At 59.2% G+C, this 15,497-nt stretch overlaps 1 protein-coding gene across 7 annotated transcripts in view; it reads right to left on the bottom strand.

The window, feature by feature from the left end:
• The window catches only part of NAV1 (neuron navigator 1), a 183,251-nt gene that overhangs the window by 65,452 nt on the left and 102,302 nt on the right, over positions 1-15,497 (bottom strand). For all 7 annotated transcript variants that reach the window (XM_033099890.1, XM_033099889.1, XM_033099888.1 and 4 more), the window contains 2 exons: positions 7,134-7,236; positions 3,384-3,731 (listed from right to left, as the gene is read on the bottom strand). In XM_033099890.1, coding sequence (XP_032955781.1) covers positions 3,384-3,731; positions 7,134-7,236 — 451 coding nt within the window. The remainder of the gene's footprint in view (positions 1-3,383; positions 3,732-7,133; positions 7,237-15,497) is intronic.

Genomic DNA, 15,497 nt, shown 5'->3' on the forward strand with positions numbered 1-15,497 from the left:
GCATCAAAGGACAGTGTCAGCAGAATGGAAAGGGAACCTACAGATGGGGGAAAACATGTGCAAATCATGTATCTGACAGAGGTTCCGAGCCAGATACATGAAGAACTCCTACAACTCAGCTACCAAAACCGCACCTGATTAAAAGAACGGGCGAAGGGTTGAATAGACATTTCTTGAAAGAAGGCCACTACGAATGGCCAATAGACACATGAAAAGAAGCTTCGCGTCACTAGTCTTTAGGGAAACAAAGTCAACACCACAGTGAGACACCATCTCACACCCACGAGGCTGGCTATTTTAAAAAAAGAAAGAAAAGACGTATTTTGAGCGTACTTCTTTTGAGAAACTGGACACATCGTGCCCTGGGGATGTAAAATGGTGCAGACACTGTGGAAAACAGCATGGAGGTGTCTCTAAAAATTAAAAATGGAACCACTGTATGATCCTGTAATTCCGCTTCTGGGTACAGACCCAAAGGAAATGAAACGGAGGGCCGAACAGACATTTATTTGCGCTGTGTTCACAGCAGACTCGTTCACAACAGCCATTGGCAGCTGAGCGGATAAACAGGTGTGGCCTGGTCGTTCCACACCTGGACTGTCACTCTGCCTCTGATCCCTGCTGCCACCTGGATGGACCCCAATCCCTGCTGCCACCTGGATGGATCCCTGCTGCCACCTGGATGTCCATCCAGCTAGGTCACCTGGATGGACACTATGCTCAGTGACCTAGCCGGTCACAGAAGGACAGACACTGTAGGTTCCACTTATGTGAGACACTTAGAGTCGTCAGATTCAGAGACAGAAAGTCGAGTGGTGGCGACCAGGAGCTGGGGGAGGGGACATGGGACACAGCGTGCCAGTTTGGGAAGGTGGGAAAGTGCTGGAGATGATGGTGGTGACGGCTGCGTGACAGTGTGCGTGCGCCTACTGCCACCGAACTGCGCCCCTACATGTGGCTGACACGCTAACACACGCAACAAGCATATTTACCACAACTGTAATAACACGTGTCTGTTAACGGCATGTGGTTGTTTTGGTGGCGGCGGCAGCCACCTTCCTCGCTGTCACTTGGGGAATTTCCCTTCTCTGAGCTCGCACACGTCACAGCCCAGGGGAGGGCCCCACGTGGATGGAGTGGGGAGCGCTCACAGGACTTGAGTGTTGGCTCGGGAAGGGCCCCGGAGTGGTGGCCCCCAGCAGGTAGCCGGGAGTCACCGTCAAGGCTCACTTGGGACCTCAGGCTGATCGTGTCACCCGTGGGGAATGTGGAGCCCAGCAGTCGGCTGCTGCTCCCCTGCTGGCCCCATGCTGGAGCTCCAGGAGGGCAGGAAGGGCAGGGGCCGTGGGCCATGGGGATGCGTGTCACTGTGGCGGGAAGGGAAGCGGTGCCGGCCTACCGTTTTATGAGCAAGAAAAGAAGTTTCTTAGGAGTGGGGCATTTCCTAAAGTAAAACCCCTGAATGGAAAGCACGGTGGGGATGAGAGAACAAAGAACGGGCTGGGGGTGGGGGTGCAGGCTGCCCGCCCCCCGTTACGATGGGCTAGCATCAGGCGCCGATCCTACCGAGAAGACACGTTGTGGTAAACCGGGAGAACACGTCTGGAGTAGTGACAGTCAAGCCACGGGCGATCACACAGGGACCCCGCCTCTGACTTCCGGGGCCAATTTAAGGACACGTGTGTTTCCAGTCCCGGCAGGGACGTTAACAGTTCCTGCTACCGGCAGACTGACCGCAAAACCGCACATGGAAGTGCTCTGCAAGCTGGCAGCGTGCAGGCAGGTCAGCGATGGACCGTGCCAGGCCAGCGCGACTCTGCGGCCCCCGAGTCTGCGTCCCGCTGCGGGCGCGGTCCTGGCCTCCCAGGATCTGCGGCTGGGCTGTGCCGAGGGGCGTGCTGCGTCCCGCCATCTCAGTGAGCACTGCTTTGTTCACTGACCCAGGACCACGCTCACGGTCCCCGAGGGGGCTCGAGGGCACCTCTCCTGCCGCCCTGCCGTGCATTCCACACCCCCCCCTGCCAACATCTGGGCCTGTGTCATGGCCAGCGGGCGGGCGGTGGGGTGGGCAGCTATCAGAAGTCTCTCGGCCACCGCATCTGGGAGCTCCCTGCGGACCTGGGCCCCGGTCCTTCCAACACGAGGGGCTGTGCCCCCTCTGCCCACCCACCCGCCGGGGAGCTCCAGAGCCCAGGGACCTGACACTTCCGCCAGAAGGCGCTTGCTGGGCATTGACCGTGCAGAGCAGCTGGCCGGCTCCTTGGCTGTGCTCCGCCCAGCACGGCCTCAGCACAGCTGCAGGCTGGCGGAGCCGTGAGGTCGGCGGCCCTGGGATTTGCAGGCAGTAAACAGCCCCACTCATGCGTCAGCTGTTTTGGTTCTGAGCAGCCCGGCGGCTGGACGGGCCTGCCGGACCCCCCTGATTCACCCCAGGGTGGGGTGCAGTGGGTGGCGCTCGCTACCTTCCATTCTCTCCAAGTTTGAGATTTTTCCTGGGGAGAGGTCATCCCTGCTGGGGGCCTGCTGCTACCTGTGTGGTCCCCTGGAGAGCCCCAGCAAACCGAGGAGGAAGAGTGAAGTATGGTCAGCAGAGACGCCGCAGGGAAGCTTCCAGCACCCGTGTGGCTCTCACCTCAGGGCCAGGACCCCTCGAGCATCATCTATTTCTTCCCATCCTCCCCCTTCCCCACGCTGTCACCTGCTCCCAGGTTGTGCCACAAACCCAACTCCGTCAATTGGGCAGAAAAAGGGAAGAAGATGGGGGTCCCATGGAGCAAGGACAGGGCAGAGGGTGTAACCGGCTGAGCAGGGAGCAGGAGGAAGCAGTACTGGCAGAAGGTTCGCAGGGAAAGAAAGCAGAGGGGAGACACTGAGGGCCCTGGGGTAAGGCGGGGACAGGGGACAGGCCCCGAAGCTGCAGAAGGAACTGGAGCTGCTCGCGATTTCACGCCTGCTCTCGCCCACACACTTTCACTTTCTCTCCTTAACAGCCTCTCCACACAGACAGATATGGTCTTATCACCCTCTTCTTACAAATGGAGAAGCACACGAGGTCGTCCAAGGTCGGCGCAGAGCTAGCAGAAGCGCTGGGACCGACAGGACTTTCTGGTGCCCTTGCTGCCAGCCTTTTGGGGGTCAAGGACAGAGGGGCTGACATACCACAGAATGACAGCCACAGGGACCAATGAGAAGAGACACCAGCCCCCAGATGTCGGCCCCACCCACCACACCCAAGTCCATTTCCAGGACACAGAGGTCCCCGTCACAGCACAGCAGACCGGAACCCCTGCTGTGGGCTCCACTCCACTTTTAAGGGATCCCGTCCCATTGGTCTCTCCATGTCCCCCCAGCCCCGTCCCCAGCCACACAGGGCTCGCCCTTACCCGGTGGTGATGTCGTCGTCCTCCGTCATGGTCTTGCCCATAAGGTCACTGTCACTCATGTAGCCGGACTTGAGGTCCGCGTCGTCGGCGTCCAGGCGGGAGACGTGGCCCAGCTTGCTGGGACTGCGCATGGGCATGGTATGCGAGTAGCGGGCGCGCTCCCCGTGCGCGCACCAGGCGGGCGGCCCCTCTGCGCGGCAGCCCCCGCCCACGGAGGGCGCGTCGCCGGCCTGCAGCCTGGGGCTGGCCTGGCCGTAGCGCCAGGACAGAGGGGAGGAGCGGTTGGAGAGGCTGGACACGCTGCGGGGGTTGGCGTCGTCACTGTCATAGCAGCTCACCTCCAGGGAGCTGGGTGGGAGCAGAGGGCGTCGGCTTGTTCTCGGCACAGTTGTCCTGGGACGGCCCCCCGGACTGCCCCCCAGCACCGCCTTCCCCACCGGCCAAGGCCACCTCCTCCAGACGCCCCCCGGACTGCCCCCCAGCACCGCCTTCCCCACCGGCCAAGGCCACCTCCTCCAGACGCCCCCCGAACTGCCCCCCAGCACCGCCTTCCCCACCGGCCAAGGCCACCTCCTCCAGACGCCCCCCGGACTGCCCCCCAGCACCGCCTTCCCCACCGGCCAAGGCCACCTCCTCCAGACAGCTTCCTGTTTGTGTGTTATTCCTATTATTTATCATCTCAGGTTGCCAAAGGAAATGACTTTCAGTGCTGGGGAGGCGAGCTGACACTCCGCCGAGAGCAGAGACCTTGTGATGTGACCTGGCTTTGCATCATTTCCTACAGGTATTAGCAAGTGAGGTGAGCAAAGTCATCAACCTTAAAACTCTGTTTCCTCTTCTTAAAGTGGGGACAGTAGCATTGCCGCTACTTCTTGGGGCTGTAGGGTCAGACATGTACATAGACGGTGCTCAATAAACGGGGAGGGCCCACTGAGACTTCCTGGGGGAGCGAGAAAGACTGGTCCCCTGGGAATAGCAGGCACTCATTTGTTCACCTCTTTTCTGTAAGTGAGAGGAGGGCTAGTTGATTCCTGAACCAGAGACCACCAAGTCTGGAGTGGGGCACAGAGGGTGCAGAAAGCTCTGGGAACTGAGGTGGTGGCAGGTTCCCAGTAAGACTGGTCCCAGCCACAGGCCCAGAGTGGGTGGAGAAGAAGGTCACCAGGGAACAGACATAGCTTAACTGGATAGAGAGAGAAGGGGAGATGGGGGCTGGGGTAAAGGCAGGATGGCCAGAGTCCCGAGCCTCGGGCCCGGCCTGGCCAGGACCAGGAAGCATGCCCAGGTTAGCACCAGCCAGCCCGAGCCTAGGGAACGGGACGACGAGAGCTCCAGGAGAGCTGGTGGTGGTAACTCGTCTACACCCAGCAGTAAGATGGGTGTAGAGTGTGGGTTGTGCTGGGCCTCGGGTCCTGTGGCTCGGCCCCTGCCTACCTCTTGTCCAGCTCTGGCAGTGAGGCCTCTTCTACTGCACTGCCCACTTTTATCCCCCAAACCATCTCCAGATGCCCTGAGTCGGTGGAGGGCCGGCAGGGAGAGAGACTAGCTCAGCACTCTAGTTCCCAACTCCCAGCCCCCACTCAGGGGAGCGCACACTGGGGTGGGGAGGGCAGTGGGCCATCAGAGGGGGAGGGAGAGTTCCACTTCCCCTCCCACCCAGCCCCCTGACCCAGAGCTCTCCCTGCCTGGGACCCAGTCAGGGGAAATAGAGGAAGCAGGATAGGGACAAAGGTTTCTGGAAGGAATTGAATCTAGAGTCAGCTGGGGAGTTTGCACGGTGAGGGGACCTGGCTGCAGGCCCCTCAGACATGCTCTGGGGGCCGGTGTCCAGCACTGAGCCTAATGGACGCAGACCTGCCCTCAGCAGCTTGTGTGACTGTGACTCAGTGTGATGAGCTGTGGCCATCCCTTCCCTACCAGGGGACTATGTATGTGTCCCGTCCGCTCCACGGCCAAGGGGGCGGCTGGAGGATGGAAAGCACTTAGGACGTCAGCCGCGAGGATTTGGGAGTCGCTGGTTTGGCTGTCAGCGTGTAGAGTAGGGACAATACGAGCCTAGACGGAGGGCGGGGGTGGCCATGGGCCCACAGTGACCAGCAAAGCCGTGTCAGGGCTCTTGGTTCCCATCCTGCAAAGGGAGACAGAGCGGAGGCCTGGGGCGTTCCCCGCAAACCAGTCGGCGGTATACAAAAGGCTGTCGGCCCTCATCTCCCCCCTCAAATAGTGCCTTCCGGGGGTCGAACTGTCCTGCTTAACCTGGGGGGCTGGGGCTGGCTCTCAGTCAGTGACCCCAGGAGGCGGGAGTGCAGCCTCTGCCCCTCCCTGCGGGTGAGTCACTGGGGGTGTGACCCTCTCAGCAGCCAAGCGCTTTCTGCTTCCTTGGCATGGGGCTGGCGTGGGAGGTTTCACCACAGGGTCCCTGAGATGATGAGCCGAGCCGGACCCCTGCCCTACTCGGGTTCCCGCTCAGGGCTGAGGGCGCAGGAACACATAAGGGGCCTGAGTCTCAGGGCCTGGAGCTGCCATCCGCTTTCCTCTCGAGTCGCATCCCTTTCAGTAGCCAGGGCCTGCTGGTCTGAGCAGGTGACTCCAGGGAGTAGGAGCTTCGGCTTCTCATTGAAAATCGTTTGGATGTGTGGGAGCAAAGGGCTGCGTGTCCGAGAGGGAGGAGGGGACGGGGCTGTCGGGCAGAGTGGTGGAGGCAGAGAAGGGTGGTCGGCAGCAGGGGAAGAACTACAGCCGTGGCTGGAGGCTCCCGAAGCCTGAGGTCAGCTCCACTTCAGAACCATGGCAATCCCACAGTGGGCTGGCATGGCTGAGAGGTAATGAGTTCTCTGTCACTGGGGTATGTAAATTTAGTCTAGACACCACTTGGCCACACCCTGGGCTAAGGCAAGCCCTTTTCCCACTGCCCCGCTGTCCCCACTCTGCTCTCACTTCCAACCCCAGGAGTGGATGCAGAGGCTGCCTGCCCTCTCTGAGCTTCCCCCCGCCTCTCCCCCATGATTTCCCAATCCTGGCTCCTGCTCCCTCTCTCTACCTCCCAAGGGTAGCCCAGCCCTCTGTCCCCCTTGGAGCTGACAGCATGAGCTCATCTGGGCAGCCCAAGGAGCGAGTGGGGGAAATTCTGAGTCACAAGCACTGTGGCCAAAAGGCCCTGCAGGGAGAGGTGCTCAGGAGGGCAATGCCCGCACAGCTGGAGGCTGCAAGGTCCCCCGGGGTGGGTGGAGGGGCCACCCGGCATGGAGTCTGGGGGACTCTGGGCCCCGCTGAGCTCTCAGGTTGAAAAGGCAAGAGCTTACAGCCTAACTGCAAATGGTGAAAAGACCCTGGGTGCTGGGAGGGTGCCATCCTAGAATCCTCGGACGCGGGACACTCAGGACATGAAGAGGGAAACACTGAGTGACCCCCTGTGACAAATGAGGGGAGGACGCTTGAGGAGGGTAAGAAAGCCTCAAAGATCGCGCTGACTCTTAGGCTGCTTTCCGCTTCCCATCCCCCACTGCAGGGATTTCCAAACTCATTTGCTGAAGGAATCTGATGCTCAAGCAGAAGCAGAAGCAGACACAGCCTCTCCGGCGGAGGTGGCGGGGTCTCCCCCCGTGCAGTGGTGGCCCTGCGGGGCTCTGCAGTGCAGAGGGCTGCAGGGCTGACCTCTGTGCCCAGGCGGCGTCTGGAGAGGCCTGGGGCCCTGCCTCCAGCATGGGAGACTGACGAGGGTGGTGGAGGGCGGGACCCCCTGCAGCTTACCTGTGAGTCACCTGGGACCCTCGTAGGCTGGACATGGTCTCTTCCAGGTTCTGTCGCAGGTCCAGGACATTCTGCACTGTCCTTTTCCTCTGGGACTCTGGGTCTGGAGGGAGAGAGGAAGCGCTGGGTGAGTGAGTGAGGGGGACCCGGTCTGGGAGTCCGGGGCAGGGGCGTGGAGCCTGACCCTCTCCCCAGGGCCGTCCGGGGCACCCTGGTCAGACTCGCAGACCCCCTGAGGCCCGACACCTGCTCTTGGCTGTTCTGCAGTCTCCACCTTGGAAGGGGGCTGCAGGCCTGGGGCCGGCTGGGTCTGTGCACACCCCCAGCTCCCCAGGGACCGCCTCTGCTCCAGCTTCATTGGGGCAGCCTGGGCCAGGTTTCCCCTGGGTGAGGTCAGCTGAACCCCACCTCCAGCGACATGCTGGTCAAAGGTTAAGACACGCTCTTAGAGGCGGGGACGCCTGATGTGTGGTGTATGCCAGTATGTGGGGTACAAATACTTCTGCCACCGCTGCTTTCAAGCTACGAACAAGATGACCACAGGCTTAGGAAGAGGTGCTGACTGGGGACCCTGGGGAGCTTGTGGGACTCTGCTGGGCACACTGCACCCCTGGGGTCCGGGCACACGCGGGGAATGTCGGGGCTGCTCCATGCGGTCTGGGGGAGCTAGCCTGACAGAGCCCCTAAAATGAGGCGGCTGGTGGGGAGGGGAGGAGAGGCACCGCCAATTTCTGGAGCATGTGCTGAGCTCTGGGCAGTGCAGACGCAGCGAGTGGCCGCTCCTGAGGGAGGGGGAGGTGTGGGTGGGCGTGGCCCCACCTTGGTTTCCAGGTAGGATATATGCCCAACAGATGAGCATCTGTGACAGCAAACCGAAATTCACCCATGTCCTTTCCAGGGTGGAAATAACACCCGCAAGGCCGAGGGGTACCTGGGCATGAAGCAGTGAAGAATATTCTCCTTCCTTCCACCACTCCATCCGGTGCCTTTATCAGACAGACATACACTCTGGGCCAGAGGACACTAAAGTGCATAAGACCTGGCCCTGCTCACACTTATCTTTGACTCTGGGACCATGGTCGCTAAACGGGGTGGAATCCCAGTGCCTCCTTGACACCACCTATGGGACAGAGTCGGGGACCCACAGAAGAGGATGGCGCAGCAGGGAAGCCAGCCCCAGAGCCCGGCCCTGCAGGCTGCTGTCCTCGCGCCCGTCCCAGACCCTCTGCAAACCACTTAGAAAACCGAGCTGCCCACTCAGTCTCCCCCTTCCCGACCTCCAGACTCAGCAGGAGAGTGAGGTGCCTTAGCTGCCAAAGGGAACATTTCTGAAACCCTTCAAGAGGCATTTCCCCCAAGACTAAGCTCAGGCCGGCTGGCAGGCGGCTGCTCTGCCTTGTCGGCCAAGGGGAGGCTGGGCAGGGCGGGCGGGGAGCCAGGCAGCAACCTTCTAGGCACCTCTGCTGAGAACGAGCTACACACCCAGCTCTCCTTTCCCCTCCCTGGGGAGCCTGTAAGAGGCTGGGGTGGGGGTGGTGGCATCTCTTGTGGTGAGGACCACGTATCCAGGCCTCCATGCTGGTAGCGAGAAGGGACAAACGGCAGGCCTCCGTGCCAGGGGTCTGATCTCTGTCCCCCGCCTGACGTCACTTCTGTGGCTGCCATGCCTATTTATCCTGGCAAGTGTCACCTTGTCAGCTGCTCCACAGCTTTCACTGATGGCTTGGCACAGAACACAGACAGGATCAGAAAGTTTACGTATATATTTTTAAAGCTTGGTTCTAAAGTGCCTATGTGGGGACCAAGAGCATGGTGCCAAGATATGGGACTGGGCCACGGCCATGCTTTCTATGGGTTTGGCAGAGACAAGGGAAAAACCTGGACAGAGGAGACAGACACCTCCGGGGGTGCACCGTCCCAAAGAGGAGGGTGACCAGGAGTCGCCTAGAGACTGAGTGTGCCATCCCTTTGCATATATCATCGAGTCAAATCCTGACCATGTTTATGGGAGATCTGTGCTCTTATCCCCATTTTACAGATGAGAAAACTAAGACTCAGAGAGAAGAAGTAAATTGCCAAGGCCACACGCCCAGCATGTAGCACCGGTCACAGTCGAGGCCAGGAAGTCACCCCTGTTCCTTCTGATTCATCACAGGTTGTCTGTGCACCACCAGCAGAAGCACAGTGACGGCACTCAGTAGGTGCTCAGCAAACATGTCAAGAATGGATGAATGCTCGCACAATGAAAAAAAAAACAGAAAAAAGAATGGATGGATAAGTGTCCCGTTGGGAAGATGTTGTTTTTTTTTTTAAGGGAAAAATTGTTAACTCCCATGGTGGGCAGCCTCGGGAGGGTCGCTGTGTTTCCTGATGCTCCAGGCCGGGACGTGGGGGTTGTGGGAACCTGGATCTTAACACTGTAGTAGTGACAGGAAAAGAGACGCCGACCCACCTCTCACTGCACCGACCACTGTGCCCTCTTCTCTTCCCCAGGTGGTTTCCCTCAGAGACCCCCACCCTCATTCCCCACCTGCCCCCAGGCTCACAGACTTGCCAACAGCCAGAGCCACACAATCCTTAAAAGGGACCCAGTGCCAGCTGGTCACTGGGAGATGGGAGGCTGAGACCCAGGGAAGGGTGACTGGCTGGAGGGCACAGAGACTAATGGAAGAACATCTGGCACCAGGGAGCGCCCTCCCCCAGGTGCAGGGTTGGGGCATGCAGAGGAGGAGGGATGACAGAGCCTGATTTGCTGGGGAGTGACCAGGCCCTGTTCTCGGCTCCACCTGCATGGTCCTGGGAGGCTCCACCTGCAGCTGGCTCTGTGCCCCAGCAGTGCCCCCTGGTGGTCATCATGGGCACGCCACCCTGCTTCTCCAAGGCTCTGCTCAGGGTGGGTCTGGGGTGGGGCTCCTGCCAAGTCTGGCTATGCCCAACATCAATGGGTGATAGCCCAGGATGCGGGGACTGACACGCACACAGAGGGAAGTCCTTGGAGCTCAAAGGGCTGCGGACGCTTCACCTACGTTGGGAGCAATTGGACATTTATATCCATGACCCCTGAGCAAAGCTACATTTTCAGCTTAAAATTAAGTGGCATTTGCAAGGAATTCCCTCCACCCCTTACCCTTACCCACTGCTGGTCTTCACTCTATCCCACTGACCCCCAACCCAAATCCAGGCCTCACACCTTTCTCATCATCTCCGAGGATCAGAGATGGTGTGGAGGTAGCTGAGAAACACAGCACTTTGTGATGCGACCTAAAAGCTCGTGTGTGTGTGTGTGTGTACGCGCTCCTTGGCAGCAGACAGCAGGAGCCCCTCCCACCCCAGCCGTCAATACGGTGACCCAGTCGCCATGACAACAGCGCTGTACGGAGTGCACTGGGCCTGGGCAGGGTGGGTGGTGTTCCTTCCCACAGGCTGCTGCCCCTCAGACAAGCCCACAGACCACACGGTCTGCCGTGAACCGGGGCTCAGGATGGGCAGGCCAGCCAACCTGACCACAGGTGAGCACCCAGACACAGGATGCCCAGGGCGGAGTGTCCCCCCCATGAGGGCACTGTGTCTAGGTACTTCCATGTCCCCACAGCCGCTCTTCCTTCCCCTACAATGCAGCGCCTCAAAACAAACCCCCCTTCCGCGGTGGCGTAGCCAGCAGCTGTGGGAACATTCTCAGCAGCATGACACACACGCGGTTCTGCAGACACGCGTGGAGGGACATGTGGACACGCCTGCCGCTGTGGGTGCAGAGGACTAAAGCAGCGCGGAGAGTGGCTTCATCTAGAGAAGGACACCCCGGGTGCACGGGACGTGGTGTAAACAGTCCTGTGTGCTCTGAGGGCAGAGCAGGGACACTTCCCTAGCAGGGCAAGGCTGCCAACTTGCTGAGTGAGCCAGAGGCTGGGGCAGGGCCTGGCGGTGCTGCGGCAGCAAGAACAGTTCTTCGAGTCAGATCCTGGCACTGCCCTTCCCAGAGTGCTTGACCTTGAACAAGAAGTGGGGAGAGTGCTGGCACCCACCTGAAAGGGTCACTGTGAGGATTAAAGAGCTAGTTCACAGCAAGCGCTTAGCATGGTGCCTGCACATAGTAGGTGCTCCACAAATGTCAGCTCTTATCTGTCGGTGGCTCAGAGAGCGGGGGTGGGAGCAGGGGCTCCCTGGCTCTGTCATTGCAGGTGGGTGGTGCCACCCCGCCGGGCACAGCTCGGGTGGCCCCTGCATTCTCCTCCAGGACTGTGCTCCGGCTGGGGGCGGCCCTCATACTTGGAGGTAGGGGTGGGTGAGGCGGGGACAAACCTTGTCCCTGCGTTACCTGCACTATAGCGATGTCACATTTTCAAGCCTGACCCCTTGCAGCCAGTCTCAGCTGTGGGAATCCTGGGCCTCAGTGGTCTTCTCTGGCCATCAGTCTAAAACCTGACAAGGTGGTGAACGGGCGCCTCCACCGGAGGGAGTAACCCCAAAAGATTGGGGAACTTGGGGAAGGGGGAGGGTCTGGAGAGGACGCATCGCCCGACGCACCAATTTCCCCAAGTTCTCTACAACCTTAGTTATCAGCTGGCAAGGAAGCCACCTTCGCCAGCTGCCTGCTGAGCTGTTACCTCCACCCACGTTTCAGAACCCACATCAGCAGGTCACCCCGGGCAGAGGCCATAGAGGACCGGGCGGTGCTGACAGCTAGACGGGCTTTTACTGTGAGTGGCCGGGCGTTTGGGGGGGGCGCTAGAGGAGGAACGGGGGTCGGGGGGAAGGACCCTCTCAACTCGTGTGAGTCGCCCACCTTCTCACTTTATAGATGGAGGTGGCAGCATGTCACGCAGGCCCCGGTGTCACCCAGGTGTGAGTGGGGGGGCGGGTGTCTCCTGGCCCCCAGGAGAGCTCTGTGTCGTCACCCGTGCTGTGCTGCACTGAGACGTGTCAGCAGAGGGGGCGATAGTGTGAATTAACCTCGCGGGACGGTCTGGGAATAGATCCACGTAGAAATCCTGGCTAGACTCCATGACCTGGAAAGGAAGGAGTGAGCACTTCACACATACACACACACACCTCCCGAGAAGACAAAAAATCTCCCCTGACCCTATTAGATACCAAAGGTGGGGGTCCCAGTCAACTCTAAATTCTAAAGTTTGTCACAGTTTGGGCTCCGGGTTATACCTGGTTAACACCATTATAACTAAAGCCATCACGAAGGAAAGTATGTCTCCAACAAAGTGAAGTGATTTGCAGCCCTCGCCGTCGGCCTCTTCCTCCCAATAATACTGAGCACACCCACCACACACGGTCCTTGGGACTTGGTGTGACCACATCCCGGCCAGTGTGTGCTGATGATCATTGTGTGACGACGAGTCAATTGTCTTCGGGCATCCCTGTCCCCTACTGGAGGACGGACTCTTCCAAGTCCAGCCAGCGCGGGCGCTATGGGCCCACCTTGGCGCCCTCCTCCATCTCCTGGCTCCGGCCAGGTCCCCACCCAGCGCTCGCAGTGAGTGGGCTCTGCCAGGTCCTGCAGCCAGCGGCCTTGCATAGACTGACTCCCTTGTCCTGGAAGACTCGTCCCTGCCGTGTGGCTGGATGACCCCACACACAAATCTCCCTGCTCTCAGGCAGGGCACAGGGACTTCTGTCCACAACAATCCCAACCTCACTGTCCACCCCTTTCCTCCCCATCTGATGACCCCACAGGCCCTAGAAAGAACACTGGTGGGCTCCACGTAAGAGGCACCCTACTCCCAGGCAGGGAGCACACCGGTGGGGGACCCTTTGCTCTGCTACTGATCCTCTCATTTCACTCATCCCCCCACGTAAGTCACAATATTATCAGAGGCGGTTGTCACAGAACGCTACAGCGTGACAAACAACATGCTTCTAGTTGTTGAGAGCTCCTGCTCGCCAGACGAGCTCCCAGAGACCATCTTTGTGCAAGAATCCTGACCCCTCTCGCCCAGCCAGTGAACCACACCAGAGCCGAGGGTCCAATGGCCCTCCTCCTATTTGCTGCATGGGGACGAGTACCTAGAAAGAGCCAGGACTGAAAAAGTAATGTAGAACCACACAGGGGTGTGGGCCAAGGACAGGAAAACTCGGAAATGGAGCAAATCTGGGGCCAGAGGAAGTGCCAGGCAAGGGTCTTTCCTGATCACCTCCAGTTTTGATTTTCTTTTCTTTTTCCTTTTAGTTGAAATATAATTGACATACATTCTGTTAGTGTCAGGTGTACAATATAAGAATTTGATATTTGTTTACTTTGTGTATATCACATACATTGTATCGCTGCACACATTGTATCTCCACACACACTGTATCATGGCACACATTGTATCACCGCATACATTGTATCACCGCACACATTGTATCGCCGCATACATTGTATCGCCGCACACATTGTATCGCCGCATACATTGTATCACCGCACATATAGTGTACATTGCACAACGATCACAGTAAAACCCTAAGGCTTGTGTCTCCAATGGCACTGCCCTAAGATGAAGTGTGCGGCAGGGAGTGTGGGGAAGGAAGACAGTTTGGGGCAGGTAGAGAGTTCTGGCGGGGTTTTCCCGAGGGCACACACTAATTAGCCGTGGAGCCTTGAGTAAATTACTTCCCATTTCCGGGCCTCAGTTTCCCTATCTGAATAACAAGGGAGTTGGGGTAAGGGATACCCAAGGCCCCTAACCAACTTCGACAGTCTGGCTCTACAGCTTTGTGGTTGGTTGAAGCCCATACACATCTTTTTATCCAGAGTGCATTAAAAATGCAGGTGCCAGGGTGTCACCCAGAGATCATGCTTCAGCAGGCCAGAATGGGGTCCAGGAGTCTGCACCATTGCAAGCCCCCATGTGGGCGATGTGACACACCAGGTCACGTTCTGAGAAATCCTGTCTGGTGCTGCACACTGGCAGAGCAGGGTGTCCCTCACAAAACTGGGGCTTCATTTCCTGATGCCAGGTGGCTGGGCTGGGTCCTGAGCCTTCAGACCAAGCCTACTCCCTGGGCCCAGATCCACAGTCTGTGCTGGGAAAGCCCAGCCCCATCTGCAGGCTTCGGAGAAGAGGAGCCGGGAGTCCTGCCCTCCAAGGACGCCAGCCCAGTCCCGCACCCACCAGGGTCTCTGGGGCTGCTGCTGAGAAGGGCCACAAGGGGGCGCTGCCAATCCTCGCCGCCTTGGCTGCAGGGCTGGCGGCGGTCAGGCTGGGGAGCAGCCGCCCAAAAGCTCTTTTCCCCTCTGTGTTCTGTTCAGCACAACTCCTCTGTCCTGGGCTCTGCACGCCTCGGGCTGGCATCCTCCCCACCCCTGCTCAGCGCCCAGGTGGCACCCTCATCCTTGCACACAGCCAAGTTTGCAGCACCCACCTCGGGAGCCTGTCCTACAGCTGGGGACAGGGAGCAGTGTCGGGCTCCCGGGATGAGTGGACCAGCAACAGGGAGGCTCGGGACCTGCAGGCTCCATTTGTCAAGCTCAGACTCAGGGCCAGAGTGTCACAGAGACTGTGCTGGCCTTTCTGCTCCACTGCCCTGCACACAGTGCCATCTGTGGGGACTGGATTGGGGTTCAAATCTGTGCCAAGAGGTCTCGCTTCCGCTCCTCTGCCATGTTCCCGAGGCAAGAAGCCTGCCTGATGAGAAGGGAGGAGCCACCCGCCACCCCACCACGCCCAGCCCTCTGGGGGGACAGTGGCAGCCTGTCTGCGGCGGGTGGAGGGCAGGAAGTGAGGCAGAGCTGTTTGGGCACAGCTCAGCCTTGCTCAGCCTGTCAGCAAGTGCAGTCTTTGGAAGACGATTTGCAGAGTGAGCACAAATGCTGCCGGGGAAGTGACGCTTACGGCCACCAGCGCAGCCCAGGAGTCCTGTCAGTCAGGGGCGGTCAGTGCTGGGGCCTGGGGGACAGGACGGAGCCTGGCCTCCAGCCCTGTTGGGAAGGGTGCTGGTTCACTCCAGTCTTCTCTCACCCATTTCCCTCGGAAACAGGATCAGAGAGAGAGGGTTCGCGAATGTACCCAGTCTTAAGGACTTGGACCGGGGCTCAGATTGGAGAGGACAGGCCTCCTGCAGAAAAGGGCCTGCCTGCCGCTGCGTGGTCTGTTCCCCACAGGACCTCAACGTTTACTGGGAAGGTTTTCATTGTGATGCTGCGAGACCCTTCATGAGACACTTGCTCCAATCAAGTGGCTGTGCTGGGAGTGGTTGTTATGGCAACACTTGACACAGCAGAGAACCATTTGCAGGCAAAGGGGGGAGGGGCTGGAGGCTGGGCCCAGGGGAGGATGACCACCGGGAGGGAGGTCGGGAGAGAGGTCTGGGTTTCTGGTTGTGAAACTGGTAATGTTAGCTGGCGTATCTCCTACAGCCTGCATGCCCGCACTT

This window comes from Rhinolophus ferrumequinum, chromosome 27, assembly GCF_004115265.2.
Source record: "Rhinolophus ferrumequinum isolate MPI-CBG mRhiFer1 chromosome 27, mRhiFer1_v1.p, whole genome shotgun sequence".
NCBI classification, from domain to species: domain Eukaryota; kingdom Metazoa; phylum Chordata; class Mammalia; order Chiroptera; family Rhinolophidae; genus Rhinolophus; species Rhinolophus ferrumequinum.